The sequence below is a fragment of the Musca autumnalis genome, unplaced genomic scaffold (genome assembly GCF_047663935.1).
Source record: "Musca autumnalis isolate F117 unplaced genomic scaffold, ASM4766393v1 scaffold_3, whole genome shotgun sequence".
Taxonomy (NCBI): Eukaryota; Metazoa; Arthropoda; class Insecta; order Diptera; family Muscidae; genus Musca; species Musca autumnalis.
The window spans coordinates 58,307,982-58,327,372 of record NW_027411866.1 but is presented as its reverse complement, the minus strand read 5'-3'; the positions used below and the strand labels follow the sequence as shown (position 1 = coordinate 58,327,372).

Sequence of the window (19,391 nt, the reverse complement as noted above, 5' to 3'; positions counted from 1 at the left end):
GTTAAAACACTCTTGTGCGCTGGTGCGTTGTCTCGATGAAAAATTATTTTTTTGTGTTGTAAGCAGCGTTGCCGACAGTTTTTGCTCGGAAATCGTCCAAAAAATCGTCAAATCGTCAACAATATATGAAAAATCGTCAACATGGTCCAAAACTCGGTTTGGTTACCGTTTAATGCGATTTTTCGCTGATATTTTTGTGAATGAGTCTGACAAGATAAGATATACAACCCACAGCAATAAATCTGACCCAATATCACTTAAATACAGCTATAAAAACTGCTTTCAGAAGATGATAGTTTTCCTATGGTTATCGAGTTTGAAGTAATGCAGCATGGTAAAGCTGGGTACACATTGTCATTTTAAATTGTAGCTTAGCTCAAATATCGATTGCTTGACAGTGTGACCGTCCATGTTTGTTCGTACACGTACATTTTGGTTGTTGGGCAGTCGAAAATCGATAAAAATTGTCATTCAAAACTGGCTGACAGCTTAAAGAGGGCATTTGTAGGAAGTTAATAAAGCTGGAATCATATTTTTTTATAGCAAAATATATATACATAATTAATATTTTATCTCGAAAACTTTTTAAAGAAGATTTTCATCCATTACCAAAACTAAACGAAAATTTTCAGCTCATGTAATTTGAATGTGGGGCAAAAAATATGAAATGCCTGTATCTAGATATGCCAGATATGTGCCTAAATATAGCCAATCCGTCTGGAAATTGCTATAAAACATTAAAAAAGCTCAACAATCGAATTTGAAACATTGCTTTCCTTAAAATCTTTCGTGAAACTTTGGTCAAAATGTTGTTATCGTCTTTTATTTCATGCATTTCTGCCTTACGTAAAAATCGTCATTTTGGACCATAAAATCGTCAAATCGTCAATTTTCAAAAAATTTTCAGCAAATTCGGCAACACAGACACAAGTATTTTCGCAATATTCACCCATATCGTAAAATAGCTGAGATATGGCTAAAACAAGAAAGTTGTCGGGAAATAATATGAACACCTACTTGTAGTGATTTCTATTGAACATTTTCACAAAAAATGGAAAAAGTTCCTCGAAGCGAAACGCATTTTCACAGAGAAATTTGTATTTACCAGTCAAAACTAAAATCACGTCATGCGACAGTTGCGTCATGCACAGAGTCTTTTGTACAGAAGAAAACTGTTTTATGTTGATCATTTGTAGACAACCTATGATATTATGGAACTTATAATAATAACTAATAATAATTATTAATTATTCCACAAACATCCCAGAAGGGACAAGGGAGACTTCTCTCATATCACATCTGCAGGTTCAAGGCATATTTATTGTGTCACATGCAGATTGGTGTAAAAGTTAACATCACTTTCTTTGAAACAAAAATTTAATGACAGATGTGGAAGCAAATATTACGATAATAATAGTTATTTAATTCCATTTTGGTTCGTTCAGCTGATGCAAAATAAGCTTTTTGATTATATGTTCTTATTTTTTCACTATTCCTCTCCAAATAGTTTTCGGATATCAAGAAATCTGAAGCTGAATATTACATGAAGAGCCAATTCTTTGACAGGTGAACGAATCGGATAACTGCAACTTTTTGGCAGCTAAAAATATTAAAGATAAGCGCGAAATTCGCTTTGCTGCCACAAAATGCGTGCAAAATTTGTTTTGGCAGCTAAGTCAAAACTACTGTACTAGACATCGGATTTTTGCATGTTTTTTATTTCTTATCCGATTGGACTCAAATTTTGTATATAGGCGTTTTAAGGGTCAATTTTTCGATATTTGGGATCATATCAAAAATATGCAAAAAATCTGTAAAATATGCAAAAACTATGCAGAATATGCAAAATATGCAAACAGTTTTTGGTCGAAAATCGTCATAAAAGTCGTAAAATTGACAATAAAAGTTGGAAAAAATAATCAAAAAAAAAAACTTTAAAGTCCTAAATTAAGGCTGTTGGCCATTTAATGTCGATTTTTAGGCAAATTATTATGTTATTGATACCTCTTACGACAGTGTGGTGTAGGGTATATGATATTGTAATACTATTTTTTATTAAGTGTGTCTGCGTACTCGATAATTTGTAATAATTATTACAAATTATTACTGAATGTTGTTTTTTTACACAAATGTTCAGTAAAAGAGAATGAATTGAGAAACTTGTTTTGAAATTTTTATTACTGAGAACTAATAATTTTTACTGAAGGAATTTTGTTCAGTAACATTTTGTAGCTTTAGGCAGTTGTCAAAAGTTTAAAATATTCAAATATCATAATCGTAAATTTTAATCAAATTGAAAATTTGTACTGAATGTTGTCTTTTTACTTCTTTAATTTTTTCCTTTCAAAGAGTATAAAATGCTTTACTCTCTAAAAATAAGTTACTGAGTAATATTTACTGAGAAAGTACAAGGACAAACCTATTGTTAAACTATGCAAAAATATAAAATTTGATAAAATATCAATAATTTTATGTAAATTCAATATTTTCTTTGTCTTAATTTGTAGCTTTAGGCTGGTTTTAACTCAAAGAAAAGAAATCGATGTCGGATTTTTAAGGCTGGGGTGCCGCATAAACTGTTTACTTAGATTAGATTTTAGATAGATTTAAGATTAAGATTGCAAATTGAACACAATTGGAATAAGTTAACACGTGCTACTGGGGCCTCGAAGTTATGAAAATCTCGTCTCTCTCGGCGACCCATATCTGTGGAACGGTTAAAGCTATTTGCCCGTTTTATGAATTAAATTAAAGGCCTTTCTGTTCATTTTATGTTCAAAAACAAAATGCGTATGTATTACTAAATTCGAAATAGAAAGCCAGTGTCCCGATTAACGTGACCAAGTACGCCTTAGGGCGAAAATAGCTATCTGGGTACAGCCGACTAGAGTTGAGCAATCTAGTTCCTGGAGCGGATCGATCTTTCTAGTTCCTTTTCCCAAAAGGAACTAGTTCCTTAATATAGTTCCATAGTTCCAAATAGTTCCGAGAGCTATGTATATAGTTCAATGAATCTTTCTCTTTCATCGTTCTTTCTGTTTCCTTCGTTCCAAATACATAGTTCCGAGAGTGAGAGAGTGTTATTTACGTTTATTTTATAATGTCGATGGTCAGACTAGCAAGGTTTCATGAAACCAATTTCGTTAGTCCCGGTCCACACTAGTATGAATTTCATTAAAAAATTTCATGAAATTAGGCGTTCTTAGCTCGAATTCTCCACTACAGAATTTTTATGATTTTACTCTACTATGGAACTCGATCTAGAGACGCATAATTTCGTGTCAAAATTTCAGTGAAATTACTGTAGTGTGGCCCGGGACCTAAAGTTTTATTTCAAGTTTCATTAGTGTCCACACACGTTAACGTATCCTTTTTCCTCCTCTTTTTTCTTTCTTTCTTTCTTTCTCAAACCAATAACAACAAAACAAACATAAATAAACTAAAAAACAACACAAAATAATTAACATTAATAATTAAATTAATATTAATAGTTAAATTGTCACTACTTCATTTATTAAATGTTTTTATTAAATCTTTTTATGCTTGTTTTGTGGTTTACGTTTGTTTGAGAAAATAAAAATGAAAGAAAAGAAGAGGCAACACAACAAACCATGTACGTGGGTTTCACTACTTCATACCCCTCGCCTATAAACTTGACGTCGCACAGTGGTTCAGAATCGTTTTTTCCTGGTCAAAATTCTGTAACTTATGAACGGATAGAGATATATTCATAATCCTTTTTTTTTAGACAGATAACACAATCAGCTTTAAGACGAATTATAAGCGGTCAAGTTCGGTCTGGTAGTTGCAGAGAAATTCAAGGTCAAAGTTAAACTTTTGAGTTTTTTTTAACTATTTTTCATCAAAATATGAGCGTTTTTGTGGTTTTTATATCTTCCTATGTATTAAAGATGGTCAAACACTAACAAATAAACAAAATATTTACCAAAAAAAAAACTAAAAAAAAAAATTCGAAAAAATGTCGAAAAAAATTTTTTTTAAATTTTTAAAAAAAAAAAAATTTACAAAAAAATTTAAATTTTTTCAAAAATTAAAAAAATTCTCCTTGGGTTTTAATAAAGCTTATATAACTCGTATAAAATCTCATATACTCAAAAAAGTTGTAATTTGTGTCAAAAAACTGTAATTAATATGGAAACAGTATAGAAAAACACACATTTTTACCCATGTAATTTCAATAAATTGAAAAAAGTGTTAAACGGACGGAACGGGACGGGTACAAAAGTATATATGGGCTGGAAGAGGAGACTTTTGGGCATCTTTCTGTGAAAACAGAACTTTGTTCCATGTTGTTCCACAAAAGTTCTAGTCCACTAAATTTGGAATTTCATAAAATTTAGTACCCGAGGAAAAATAAAATAGATCATGTTGTGTAAACGCTACGGTAATTTACTAAAACGATTTTTAAAGGCCACAATCCTACATACCTTATAAAAAACAATGAACACAATAACTGTTATAGTTTCAGAGAAATAGCTACGTCTTTCTCCAGAAATTTGCAAAAATGACATATTTCCCAAAAATGGGGAAAATGCTCGTCTTTAGGGGCACGCCACGCCCACACCTTCCAATATTTGGGCCTAATTTTTTGGTTTCCTTAGTTTCAATATGTTTACTATCGAATCCCATATAGAAATTAAATATCTTTGATAAAACAAAATTTTTATTTTTGGCCAGGAAAATCGATTCCTGAACCATTGTGCGTCGCCTTGTTGAAATCGTGCTAGTCTGATCATTGACAATGTGACCGCATCTGAATGATGAACAAACCGAAAGAGAAAGATCGGAATGTGGAATTAAAGGAAGAACATGAACTATACAAATGAAACGAATTATATGTTCGACTGGAACTATATGAATTAAAGGAACTATATAAATACAAGAGCCGGATATAGTTCCAATAGTTCCTTGTCCGGAATAGTTCCTTGGAACTACTTCGTTCCGGAACTACACAACTCTACAGCCGACTACTTGGTTGTTTAGTTTGGATTAGTTGTTAATTGGTTGTAATCTGTGGTGAGCTCCACTCGGAGTTAATGTGACCTTTTTTAGGAATTTCGAACAGTTGTTCTTTTGTAAGTTTGGGTCGAATATTTCCGGAGAAGTTTCCATCTTCGCATTGTTAAGATTTTTGCCGCCATTTGATTCTTTACGGTGTTTTGCACTGTCGGAGCAAACAATGCCAAGCCAACAAGTTCAGGACTAAGATACCACAGGGTATTTATCATTTTGTTATTTCCTTTTTCTGATACTCGTTTATCTATGTTTTCGTATTTCAATAGATTTTCAATGAGGTCTAGGTCTTGTTTTGATGCTAAACGCTTCGTAGAATCTGAAGAACCATATGTCCCGAAAATAATCAATCGCGGCTTCAACAAGAACTCCTAACCATGAAATTGTCATTGGAATTGAAATTGCTGGACCTATGTAAAGTGTCCTATAGGAACGTTAGTCGTATCATTTTATCTACGGTAGAAGACCCCAACAAATATAAGATCTTTAGAAGCTTTATCCGTTTATTCCGGAGAATAAACAGTGAAAATTACTCGCAACAACTTCAAGGAAGGGTTAAGATACCCCAAAACAAGGTTATTTGCGTGCAGTGGCATGGAAAACTATGTATTACCAGGTATTCCCAAAACAGAGCAGAAAGAACGAGTTGCTGTTCTGATATCATCTGGTATGGGGATAAAGAACAACTCCTGGGCGTTCCTGAAACTGACAGTACCTCAGGGAAGAAACAAGACCAAACATACTCACGCGATTTCTAATAGAATAGTCTGCGATTGACAAATCCAATTTCGATGTAGGCGAGAATGTTTTAAAACTACTTCCCAGCTGACTTCCCAAGAACAAAAGGTCATAGAACGTTTTTTTTATTTTTTTGAAAATTTTTGCTTTTTAAGCGAAGATCATTTTTTAAGATTAATTTTTTAATTTTTTTAATCGAGCTTTATGATCTATTATGCAAGTGAAAAAGGAAAGCCGACGATTCGAACCCACACACCCTCCACGTCCATGTTTGTTCGTACACGTACATTTTGGTTGTTGGGCAGTCGAAAATCGATAAAAATTGTCATTCAAAACTGGCTGACAGCTTAAAGAGGGCATTTGTAGGAAGTTAATAAAGCTGGAATCATATTTTTTTATAGCAAAATATATATACATAATTAATATTTTATCTCGAAAACTTTTTAAAGAAGATTTTCATCCATTACCAAAACTAAACGAAAATTTTCAGCTCATGTAATTTGAATGTGGGGCAAAAAATATGAAATGCCTGTATCTAGATATGCCAGATATGTGCCTAAATATAGCCAATCCGTCTGGAAATTGCTATAAAACATTAAAAAAGCTCAACAATCGAATTTGAAACATTGCTTTCCTTAAAATCTTTCGTGAAACTTTGGTCAAAATGTTGTTATCGTCTTTTATTTCATGCATTTCTGCCTTACGTAAAAATCGTCATTTTGGACCATAAAATCGTCAAATCGTCAATTTTCAAAAAATTTTCAGCAAATTCGGCAACACAGACACAAGTATTTTCGCAATATTCACCCATATCGTAAAATAGCTGAGATATGGCTAAAACAAGAAAGTTGTCGGGAAATAATATGAACACCTACTTGTAGTGATTTCTATTGAACATTTTCACAAAAAATGGAAAAAGTTCCTCGAAGCGAAACGCATTTTCACAGAGAAATTTGTATTTACCAGTCAAAACTAAAATCACGTCATGCGACAGTTGCGTCATGCACAGAGTCTTTTGTACAGAAGAAAACTGTTTTATGTTGATCATTTGTAGACAACCTATGATATTATGGAACTTATAATAATAACTAATAATAATTATTAATTATTCCACAAACATCCCAGAAGGGACAAGGGAGACTTCTCTCATATCACATCTGCAGGTTCAAGGCATATTTATTGTGTCACATGCAGATTGGTGTAAAAGTTAACATCACTTTCTTTGAAACAAAAATTTAATGACAGATGTGGAAGCAAATATTACGATAATAATAGTTATTTAATTCCATTTTGGTTCGTTCAGCTGATGCAAAATAAGCTTTTTGATTATATGTTCTTATTTTTTCACTATTCCTCTCCAAATAGTTTTCGGATATCAAGAAATCTGAAGCTGAATATTACATGAAGAGCCAATTCTTTGACAGGTGAACGAATCGGATAACTGCAACTTTTTGGCAGCTAAAAATATTAAAGATAAGCGCGAAATTCGCTTTGCTGCCACAAAATGCGTGCAAAATTTGTTTTGGCAGCTAAGTCAAAACTACTGTACTAGACATCGGATTTTTGCATGTTTTTTATTTCTTATCCGATTGGACTCAAATTTTGTATATAGGCGTTTTAAGGGTCAATTTTTCGATATTTGGGATCATATCAAAAATATGCAAAAAATCTGTAAAATATGCAAAAACTATGCAGAATATGCAAAATATGCAAACAGTTTTTGGTCGAAAATCGTCATAAAAGTCGTAAAATTGACAATAAAAGTTGGAAAAAATAATCAAAAAAAAAACTTTAAAGTCCTAAATTAAGGCTGTTGGCCATTTAATGTCGATTTTTAGGCAAATTATTATGTTATTGATACCTCTTACGACAGTGTGGTGTAGGGTATATGATATTGTAATACTATTTTTTATTAAGTGTGTCTGCGTACTCGATAATTTGTAATAATTATTACAAATTATTACTGAATGTTGTTTTTTTACACAAATGTTCAGTAAAAGAGAATGAATTGAGAAACTTGTTTTGAAATTTTTATTACTGAGAACTAATAATTTTTACTGAAGGAATTTTGTTCAGTAACATTTTGTAGCTTTAGGCAGTTGTCAAAAGTTTAAAATATTCAAATATCATAATCGTAAATTTTAATCAAATTGAAAATTTGTACTGAATGTTGTCTTTTTACTTCTTTAATTTTTTCCTTTCAAAGAGTATAAAATGCTTTACTCTCTAAAAATAAGTTACTGAGTAATATTTACTGAGAAAGTACAAGGACAAACCTATTGTTAAACTATGCAAAAATATAAAATTTGATAAAATATCAATAATTTTATGTAAATTCAATATTTTCTTTGTCTTAATTTGTAGCTTTAGGCTGGTTTTAACTCAAAGAAAAGAAATCGATGTCGGATTTTTAAGGCTGGGGTGCCGCATAAACTGTTTACTTAGATTAGATTTTAGATAGATTTAAGATTAAGATTGCAAATTGAACACAATTGGAATAAGTTAACACGTGCTACTGGGGCCTCGAAGTTATGAAAATCTCGTCTCTCTCGGCGACCCATATCTGTGGAACGGTTAAAGCTATTTGCCCGTTTTATGAATTAAATTAAAGGCCTTTCTGTTCATTTTATGTTCAAAAACAAAATGCGTATGTATTACTAAATTCGAGATAGAAAGCCAGTGTCCCGATTAACGTGACCAAGTACGCCTTAGGGCGAAAATAGCTATCTGGGTACAGCCGACTAGAGTTGAGCAATCTAGTTCCTGGAGCGGATCGATCTTTCTAGTTCCTTTTCCCAAAAGGAACTAGTTCCTTAATATAGTTCCATAGTTCCAAATAGTTCCGAGAGCTATGTATATAGTTCAATGAATCTTTCTCTTTCATCGTTCTTTCTGTTTCCTTCGTTCCAAATACATAGTTCCGAGAGTGAGAGAGTGTTATTTACGTTTATTTTATAATGTCGATGGTCAGACTAGCAAGGTTTCATGAAACCAATTTCGTTAGTCCCGGTCCACACTAGTATGAATTTCATTAAAAAATTTCATGAAATTAGGCGTTCTTAGCTCGAATTCTCCACTACAGAATTTTTATGATTTTACTCTACTATGGAACTCGATCTAGAGACGCATAATTTCGTGTCAAAATTTCAGTGAAATTACTGTAGTGTGGCCCGGGACCTAAAGTTTTATTTCAAGTTTCATTAGTGTCCACACACGTTAACGTATCCTTTTTCCTCCTCTTTTTTCTTTCTTTCTTTCTTTCTCAAACCAATAACAACAAAACAAACATAAATAAACTAAAAAACAACACAAAATAATTAACATTAATAATTAAATTAATATTAATAGTTAAATTGTCACTACTTCATTTATTAAATGTTTTTATTAAATCTTTTTATGCTTGTTTTGTGGTTTACGTTTGTTTGAGAAAATAAAAATGAAAGAAAAGAAGAGGCAACACAACAAACCATGTACGTGGGTTTCACTACTTCATACCCCTCGCCTATAAACTTGACGTCGCACAGTGGTTCAGAATCGTTTTTTCCTGGTCAAAATTCTGTAACTTATGAACGGATAGAGATATATTCATAATCCTTTTTTTTTAGACAGATAACACAATCAGCTTTAAGACGAATTATAAGCGGTCAAGTTCGGTCTGGTAGTTGCAGAGAAATTCAAGGTCAAAGTTAAACTTTTGAGTTTTTTTTAACTATTTTTCATCAAAATATGAGCGTTTTTGTGGTTTTTATATCTTCCTATGTATTAAAGATGGTCAAACACTAACAAATAAACAAAATATTTACCAAAAAAAAAACTAAAAAAAAAAAATTCGAAAAAATGTCGAAAAAAATTTTTTTTAAATTTTTAAAAAAAAAAAAATTTACAAAAAAATTTAAATTTTTTCAAAAATTAAAAAAATTCTCCTTGGGTTTTAATAAAGCTTATATAACTCGTATAAAATCTCATATACTCAAAAAAGTTGTAATTTGTGTCAAAAAACTGTAATTAATATGGAAACAGTATAGAAAAACACACATTTTTACCCATGTAATTTCAATAAATTGAAAAAAGTGTTAAACGGACGGAACGGGACGGGTACAAAAGTATATATGGGCTGGAAGAGGAGACTTTTGGGCATCTTTCTGTGAAAACAGAACTTTGTTCCATGTTGTTCCACAAAAGTTCTAGTCCACTAAATTTGGAATTTCATAAAATTTAGTACCCGAGGAAAAATAAAATAGATCATGTTGTGTAAACGCTACGGTAATTTACTAAAACGATTTTTAAAGGCCACAATCCTACATACCTTATAAAAAACAATGAACACAATAACTGTTATAGTTTCAGAGAAATAGCTACGTCTTTCTCCAGAAATTTGCAAAAATGACATATTTCCCAAAAATGGGGAAAATGCTCGTCTTTAGGGGCACGCCACGCCCACACCTTCCAATATTTGGGCCTAATTTTTTGGTTTCCTTAGTTTCAATATGTTTACTATCGAATCCCATATAGAAATTAAATATCTTTGATAAAACAAAATTTTTATTTTTGGCCAGGAAAATCGATTCCTGAACCATTGTGCGTCGCCTTGTTGAAATCGTGCTAGTCTGATCATTGACAATGTGACCGCATCTGAATGATGAACAAACCGAAAGAGAAAGATCGGAATGTGGAATTAAAGGAAGAACATGAACTATACAAATGAAACGAATTATATGTTCGACTGGAACTATATGAATTAAAGGAACTATATAAATACAAGAGCCGGATATAGTTCCAATAGTTCCTTGTCCGGAATAGTTCCTTGGAACTACTTCGTTCCGGAACTACACAACTCTACAGCCGACTACTTGGTTGTTTAGTTTGGATTAGTTGTTAATTGGTTGTAATCTGTGGTGAGCTCCACTCGGAGTTAATGTGACCTTTTTTAGGAATTTCGAACAGTTGTTCTTTTGTAAGTTTGGGTCGAATATTTCCGGAGAAGTTTCCATCTTCGCATTGTTAAGATTTTTGCCGCCATTTGATTCTTTACGGTGTTTTGCACTGTCGGAGCAAACAATGCCAAGCCAACAAGTTCAGGACTAAGATACCACAGGGTATTTATCATTTTGTTATTTCCTTTTTCTGATACTCGTTTATCTATGTTTTCGTATTTCAATAGATTTTCAATGAGGTCTAGGTCTTGTTTTGATGCTAAACGCTTCGTAGAATCTGAAGAACCATATGTCCCGAAAATAATCAATCGCGGCTTCAACAAGAACTCCTAACCATGAAATTGTCATTGGAATTGAAATTGCTGGACCTATGTAAAGTGTCCTATAGGAACGTTAGTCGTATCATTTTATCTACGGTAGAAGACCCCAACAAATATAAGATCTTTAGAAGCTTTATCCGTTTATTCCGGAGAATAAACAGTGAAAATTACTCGCAACAACTTCAAGGAAGGGTTAAGATACCCCAAAACAAGGTTATTTGCGTGCAGTGGCATGGAAAACTATGTATTACCAGGTATTCCCAAAACAGAGCAGAAAGAACGAGTTGCTGTTCTGATATCATCTGGTATGGGGATAAAGAACAACTCCTGGGCGTTCCTGAAACTGACAGTACCTCAGGGAAGAAACAAGACCAAACATACTCACGCGATTTCTAATAGAATAGTCTGCGATTGACAAATCCAATTTCGATGTAGGCGAGAATGTTTTAAAACTACTTCCCAGCTGACTTCCCAAGAACAAAAGGTCATAGAACGTTTTTTTTATTTTTTTGAAAATTTTTGCTTTTTAAGCGAAGATCATTTTTTAAGATTAATTTTTTAATTTTTTTAATCGAGCTTTATGATCTATTATGCAAGTGAAAAAGGAAAGCCGACGATTCGAACCCACACACCCACCACTATGTGACATGCATGTTTCGTCTTCGGTAAAGACTCTTCAGACATATCGGATGTGGAGCGGCTTCGATGTCCTCGAACTTTTCTTCTTTCAAATGCATTTTTGTTTTGTATTTTACAACAACAATGAGGATTTTCCCATTTAGTTGTGCTTTCATGACAAACGCTTAGCGCTGCCTTTGAAAGTTATGAGTTTGGCTCTGAACGCTAACACGCCGTGACAACACTTTTTTCCTGTGTTTTCAAGGACGTGAGTTCAAACCCCAGCCTGGCTCAGCTGATTTTATTTATTTGAAAATTTTTGCTTTTTAAGCGAAGATCATTTTTTAAGATTAATTTTTTAATTTTTTTAATCGAGCTTTATGATCCATTATGCAAGTGAAAAAGGAAAGCCGACGATTCGTACCCACACACCCACCACTATGTGACATGCATGTTTCGTCTTCGGTAAAGACTCTTCAAACATATCGGATGTGGAGCGGCTTCGATGACCTCGAACTTTTCTTCTTTCAAATGCATTTTTGTTTTGTATTTTACAACAACAATGAGGATTTTCCCATTTAGTTGTGCTTTCATGACAAACGCTTAGCGCTGCCTTTGAATTATTATTTTATTTTGTTTATTTATTTTGTATCAAACGACAACAACTGAGTGTTATAAATGAGAGTGTGGGTTATTGATTTTACAAAACGTATAATAAACAAGATAATGTTTATATAGATATAATATAGGATGGATTGGGTAAACATAATCAATAGGTTGAAAAGGATTAGAGACAATATATTGAGTTTAATACAAAAAAAAAGTGAAAACGAAATTCAGAAATATTTTTTTGTTCCAAAATAAGACCTAAACCGAATTGAAGATTTATTGAAATACGAAACAAATATCAGATAAAGGAAATAACAAAATGATAAATCATTTGTGGTATATTAGTCCTAAATATGTTGGCCTGGTCTGATCTGATAGTTCAAGCAGAAGAAGATGAAAAAAACCAAACTAACAAAAGAACAACTGCCGAAATTCCCAGAAAAAGTCTACCAGACGTAAGCAGAAGAAGATGAAAAAAACCAAACTAACAAAAGAACAACTGCCGAAATTCCCAGAAAAAGTCTACCAGACGTAATTACAGGGGATACTTACTTGTTGTTTATATTTTGCATATTTTTTGCATATTTTGGGCATATGCAAAATATGCAAATATGCAAAAAACAAATACAAAATATGACCCTGTCATTGAATTTAGATTTCTTTGAAACGAATTTTGGTCCAATCAGAATCTTCGTATCTTTATTATTAAAAAATATGCAAAATCCGATGTCTAATGATTACTTAGGGGTAGTTTACACTATATGTAAATGTCATACGACATGAAATTTTCCATCGTTAAATATTCAGTAATATGTGGAATATTGGAGATTTTCATTACGCCATTTATTCTGTGCGTCCACCCCAACGAAAATATAATAAAATTACGTCTCCACATTGCCTCCGTGGGTAGATATGGAATGTTTTTATTTCGTGTCATATGACATTGATCGATAGTGTAAACTACCTCTTATTGAGTTACATTTTCTAGGAGTTTGGCATAAATCAATAAAAAAAGTATTTTGAGTTTATAAAGCACTAAAACACTTCAAGTCATGCTTGATCTTGCACAGCCGATGAAGCCGATTAACTTCTTCTGCGAGTTTAGGACCTAAACTTTAAGTTATGTTTTTTAAATTTTCTGACTTTCTTATTGGCCTACATAGTGATTATATTTTTCAATTAAAAATTACATTACTACCTATTTGTTTTGTTTTTTTTTTTTCAGATCTTTGTCCCAAGCAAAATGAAACACGAAACTTTTTCTCCAAAAAGTCACATGTTGAAGATTTTGAAGGCGTCCCTGAGCTTTTTAATGTTCTAGTTTCTTCTCCCGAGGATGAATTGGACTTCAACTGGAATATTTATACTTTTCCATTAGATTTTGATAAAGTATTATCTGGACCCAAACTACATAGTTTTCCTATGGAAAACAATGACAAAAATTTGGATGGAGCTTCTACAGAAAGAGAAAATATGGGCGTAGTCAATTGTACAGTGATTTATCTTAATCAGTGCACTTCTTGGAATAAATGTCGTTCCAGTTGTCTAAGTACAGGAGCAAGTAGCTATAGGTAAAATGAAAGAGAAATGTTTATAAAAGGTATAACAAACTTTTTATGTGAACTTTACTTTAGATGGTTCCATGATGGCTGCTGCGAATGTGTTGGTTCAACTTGTATTAATTATGGTGTAAATGAAAGTCGTTGCAGAAATTGTCCCGAAACAAAAGATTTGGGTGATGATTTGGATGATGCTCTTGATGAAGAAATGCAAGATTTTGGCGATAATATGGGGCCGTTTGACGGATCTGTAAATAGCAACTATTAAGCTACAATGTATACTCTTCTTGGAAATTTGTATTTAGTATCCATTAAAATACATATTATGTATTTCGTTATTTTAGAATTAGTTTGTAATAGAAATCAATAAAATGCGTATGTTTATAAACATACATCAATATGAATCCAAAACATATTTGTTTTGATAGAAGGCATGGTACAATTATTACAGGTAACAGCAAAGTTCGACTGAAGTCTTACTTTGACTAGCGGTGTATGAGAAACTGATAATACAATTCAGTTCATTACTTACTTAGAGGTAGTTTACACTAGCTATCAATGTAATATAACACGAAATAACAACATGCAATATCTACCCACGCAGGCAATGTGGAGATGTAATTTTATTGCATTTTTACTTGTGTGGACGCAAAAAGTAAATGGCGTAAGGAAAATTCCCAATATTGTACACATTAGTCCCGGCCCACACTAGAGCGATTTCATTAAAAAAATGTCATGAAATTATGCGTCCCTAGATCGAGTTCCACTGTAGAGTAAATATCATGAAAATGAAATAGTGGGGAACTCAATCTAAAAACGCCTAATTGCATGAAATTTTTCAATGAAATCGCTCTAGTGTGGACCGGGACTTAGCGACTGTATACGATGGAATTGAATTTCATACTTTTTTAACAATTAAATTGTCAGTATTGAGGATTTTTCCATAAATTGTGGATTTATTTTTGAAAATGGGGTCAAAAAATTTACTTGGAGAATTTTTGGGGAAATCTGAACAAAATGTTGGGGATTTTTAAGGGAATTTCTTGTTAAGTACTTAACTGTCATTATAAAAGATGAAGAAGACATTAAACAAAAGACAGTTGATTTGTTCCTTTACTTTTAATTGTAGCGATTTCATTGAAGAAATTTCATGAAATTAGGCGTTCATAGGTCGAGTTCCCCACTACAGTATTTTAATGATATTACTCTACTATGGAACTCGATCTAGGGACGCATAATTTCATGAAATTTTTTCAATGAAATCACTCTAGTGTGGACCAGGACTAAAGGAACAGAACAAATGTGTGTTCCCTTATCTTTTTAATGATAACATTAGGAAAAGAGCAAATTGGCTTGTCCAGCCGATGAACTCCTACTGTACGTGTGTGCTTGATAAATGTGTAGCAAGCATTCAATCTGCAACCGAAATCTTAAAATTTACCTCTAAAAATTAATGAAGTTACATTTTTTTATTTCCTCGCAAACACAATGTTCTTTTTTCAAGCTTGTTTTTTGACAATTTTCTCACAAAATCATAATTTAAAAAATAAAATTATATTTATGAAATCAAAATAGACTTTGCTCATTCTTCTAGAATAACTCGGCGTACTTCATATATATAATATTTTTTAAATGTTAATGAATATCAGTGTTTTTTGAGCACAAAACGACTGGGGACACGCACGGTAATGAGTATTTGCGCTTGCGACCAATTTTTTCATATAAATATGTAGAATATTTGATTTTCGAGCCTCGTTTAAGGAAATTTTGTTTTACTTATTCCGTTTCTAAGAATTAAATTTTTTTTCAATATTTTTATCCTTAAATGCGTCGGGACACAGAAACAAGTATTTTCGCAATATTCACCCATATCGTAAAATAGCTGAGATATGGCTAAAACAAGAAATGGAAAAAGTTTCTCGAAGCGTTACATTTTCATTTTGAAAATAAACCATATTGACCGGATTCATTTTGAAAATCAAAACAATGTCCATATTTACATTAGGCAATTTTCCTTGCTGCAATTGATGGAGAGAGAAGAGAGGTGAGGCATATGGTAACCCTTTGCCTCTCAACACCCTCTCTCACCGACAAATTGACAATTGCCGCAAGGAAAATTGCCTAATGTAAATATGACCACATTCACAAACACATTCTCATATTTTGAAAATAGCTATTTCTGATACTGGGGAGGACTAAGGCCTCAAGGGCATTTGCTACGGGCGAAATCGGCCTGTACGATTCACTTTTGCTGGCATCCTTGCCGGGCTTCGGTAGTGGCCCATTTTCCAGACTTCGGGAACAATGAGGGTGGATAGCGACAAGTTGAGAACTTTAGTGAGATACTCCACTCCCGGCTCATCCAGCTGCTTCAGCATTACCATGGAGATTCCATCAGGGCCCAACGCTTTGGATGATTTAGCGTTCCTGATGGCATTGGCAACATCATCCATTGTAAACTGTGGTGGTTCCTCCTCGGTAGGAAGAGATCTGATGCGACGTAATACTCTTCTCTTCGCCCTGTCACTCTCGGGGTGCTCGACAAACTGTCGATTGAAATAACTTGCGCACCTCTTCGGATCAGTCAACGTAACGTCGCCGAACGTGACTGAGGTCCTATATTCCCTTCTTCCAGGGTTCGAGAGTGACTTAACCGTTGCCCACAATTCATCTATACCGGCTCCAATGTTGCAACTCTTCAGATGATTTAACCACTTGTTCCGCTTATGCTCGCCGACCAGCCTGTTAACTTCCAGTGTCAGCTCCCTGACTCTGGGGTCATTGGGGTTGGTTTAACGAAGTTCATCACGATCATTCGCTAATCCCGTCGCCTCTGCTGGGAAGTTTGGTCTTACTTCGGGTATTCGACCAGCAGGGATATGGCGAGCGGCTGCAGCAGTGATGATGCCTCGGAACGTCCTTTCCGCTACCCGAACATCTGAAGGATTGGGCAGTTCTCTGAAGCGGTGATTGGTGAACTCTCTGAAACCCGGCCAATCAGCTTTCTTATGATTGACGAATGTGCGCGTTCAGAGGTAATGAAATCGGGTGGTCTGCTAATGGGGACAATTATGGGCAGATGGTCTGATCCAAGGAAATGGCGGGTTGCCAGGTAACGTCATTTGTCAGACCAGGTGACACGATGGTCATGTCTGGCGAGCTGTGACACTTTCCTCTAATTCTGGTAGGGGCGTCCTCATTGACCGTGTAAAACGTAGACCTGTCAATCTGCTCTGCCAGCGCTGTACCTCTCTGGTCGTTTCCGAGGGCCGAAGGAGGGAGTTTCGTAATCCGATGACGACTCACTGGGGACTGTATTAACACAGCATGCAGCAACATAGTCGTAGTCCCTCACGTGGCAACCAGAGCAACCCCTTAGAGGCACCCACTCCTGACATCTATTGCATCCCACCGAAGGCTGGATGTGGGTGAAGATGAGGATGTGACAAACCGAGCACAAATGGTTTAAAAACCAGCATCTAAAAACATTAGCATTAGCTGTACACTTCAACTGCTACACAATATTGACACAAAGGGCTAAATAGGCAACCGAACGCATATTTATTTTTGTGCATTTTTGCTTATTTCGTTTTTTACGCCTAATCTTTTTTCGTTAGGCATAATCGACAACCATGCTACATATTTTGCAGTCGGCTGACCGTCGCAGTGAATTAGCAACGGAGAGTGGTTTTGTGATTAGAGTTGCCAACGCCGTAATAAAAAAGGTGTCATCTAATGTCGAAATGCCTCCATCATATGGTAGAACCTAAAGAATACTAATTACACTGTGCTACAGTGAAAATTTGCAGGGGTGCTAATGCACAAATTCGGTTTTGTGGGAGTCCACAGAAGACGAAAATACCTTTGGTTTCTTTGGGTCACTTCGGTTTTTCATTTTATAATGGTAAATGTAGTGAAAAATGGGGTTTCTTGGATTTTCAACTTTAAACGGACATTACTTCTTACACTGTTTTTCCTTATAAAGAGGAGAGTAATGCCTTTCGAACAAGCCATAGATTTTTAAAATCGGTTAACAAATGGCTAAGTAATAGTGGTTTAAGTGTGACAAAAACGCATTAAAAAACAGTAGAATGTTTTTCCTTGTGCTCTAGGCTGCGTTAATGACTCCTAACAGTACAATTATTTACAGTTAGCAAGTAGGAAATTTAGTTGGCTTTCCAAAATGGGAAAAACCAACAAAATCCGTTGAAAAATGAATGCGTTATGGCATTTTTGATGTTTCAACTTTTTGGTTTTTTTCATATTTTCCTTTATAAAAGATGGGTATCCAAAGGTATTTGAAAATCCAAGAAAGCCCACTTTTCACTACATTTACCGTTATAAAATCAAACCCGAAGTGACCCAAAGAAACCAAAGGTATTTTCGTCTTCTATGGACTTCCACAAAACCGAATTTGTGCATCAGAAATCCTGCAAAAAAATTTTGTCCTCTTTTGTATCACAGTGTTATTATTGTTTAAAAATAAAAAAAATATATATTGAACGGCTTCACCAAAAATTCACATGTCCTTTGAACGAAAAAGTGATTTTTAATGCATTACACTGGTAACCCTAATCTCAAAAACTTTGTTGCTTATTCTCTTTTCTGATATGTATGTGTTGATCATGTGTGCTGCAAAATATGAGTATGTATGTCCGATGCTTTTTTATTATAGCGACAATATCAAATAGCACCTGTGTCTTTTTACGTGATAATTAGTAATAATTAGACATCGGATTTTGCATATTTGCATATTTTTTAATATTAAAGATACGAAGATTCTGATTGGGCCAAAATTCCTTTCAAAGAAATCTAAATTCAATGGCAGGGTCATATTTCGTATTTATTTTGCATATTTGCATATGCAAAAAATATGCAAAATATGCAAAAAATATGCAAAATATGCAGAATATGCAAAAAATATGCAAACAGATTTTGGCCGAAAATCGTCATAAAAGTCGTAAAATTGTCATTTAAAGTTGGAGAAACCATCAAAAAATACATAACAGTGTTCCAAACTAAGACTATTGACCGAATAACGTCGATTTTTTCAGCAGATTAATTTGTTATTGAGACCATTTACGACAGTGTGGTGTAGGGTATAAAAATATGGTATCGTAATACCATTTTTTTTATTATTAAACCATTTAGAATATAAAATTTGATAAAATATCAAACGTTTTATGTAAAATTCAATATTTTCTTTTTTGTAGCATCTTAATTTAATTTGTAGAATTGGGCTGATTTTAACTCAAAGACCAAATCGATCTCGATCGATATTAATTTTAATTCATTTTAAACACGTGCAATGGTATAACTGTTTGTATCAACAAAACAGATATATCATATACATAACAGATATAATATGATATAAATGTGTGAATGAGTGTAACAGTTATGATATTGTTTGGGTTGTGTATACTCACAATAACATAACTGATAGAAACAGTTCTGTGTTGTATATGAACGAGTTAGAACTTTATTTGTTTTTTCGTTCTCAAGTATCTGTTGTACAACAGATATTTTTCAAATACTACAGATACCAACAGCAGAGATCATCAATGAGTTACTTGCCCCCG

The 19,391-nt window shown here is 33.6% G+C and overlaps 1 protein-coding gene and 1 long non-coding RNA gene across 2 annotated transcripts in view; both read left to right on the top strand.

The window, feature by feature from the left end:
* The window catches only part of cv (twisted gastrulation BMP signaling modulator crossveinless), a 48,895-nt gene extending 34,672 nt beyond the window's left edge, over positions 1–14,223 (top strand). Inside the window, exons 2-3 of the mRNA XM_073978914.1 lie at positions 13,479–13,824; positions 13,888–14,223. Of these exons, the coding sequence (XP_073835015.1) occupies positions 13,479–13,824; positions 13,888–14,080 (539 nt within the window). The 3' untranslated portion in view covers positions 14,081–14,223. The remainder of the gene's footprint in view (positions 1–13,478; positions 13,825–13,887) is intronic.
* LOC141399698 (uncharacterized) lies at positions 4,581–8,112 on the top strand. Its single transcript, XR_012411906.1, has 2 exons — positions 4,581–5,238; positions 5,304–8,112. It is a non-coding gene; the product is annotated as an uncharacterized lncRNA (long non-coding RNA).
* Positions 14,224–19,391: the final 5,168 nt, after the last annotated feature.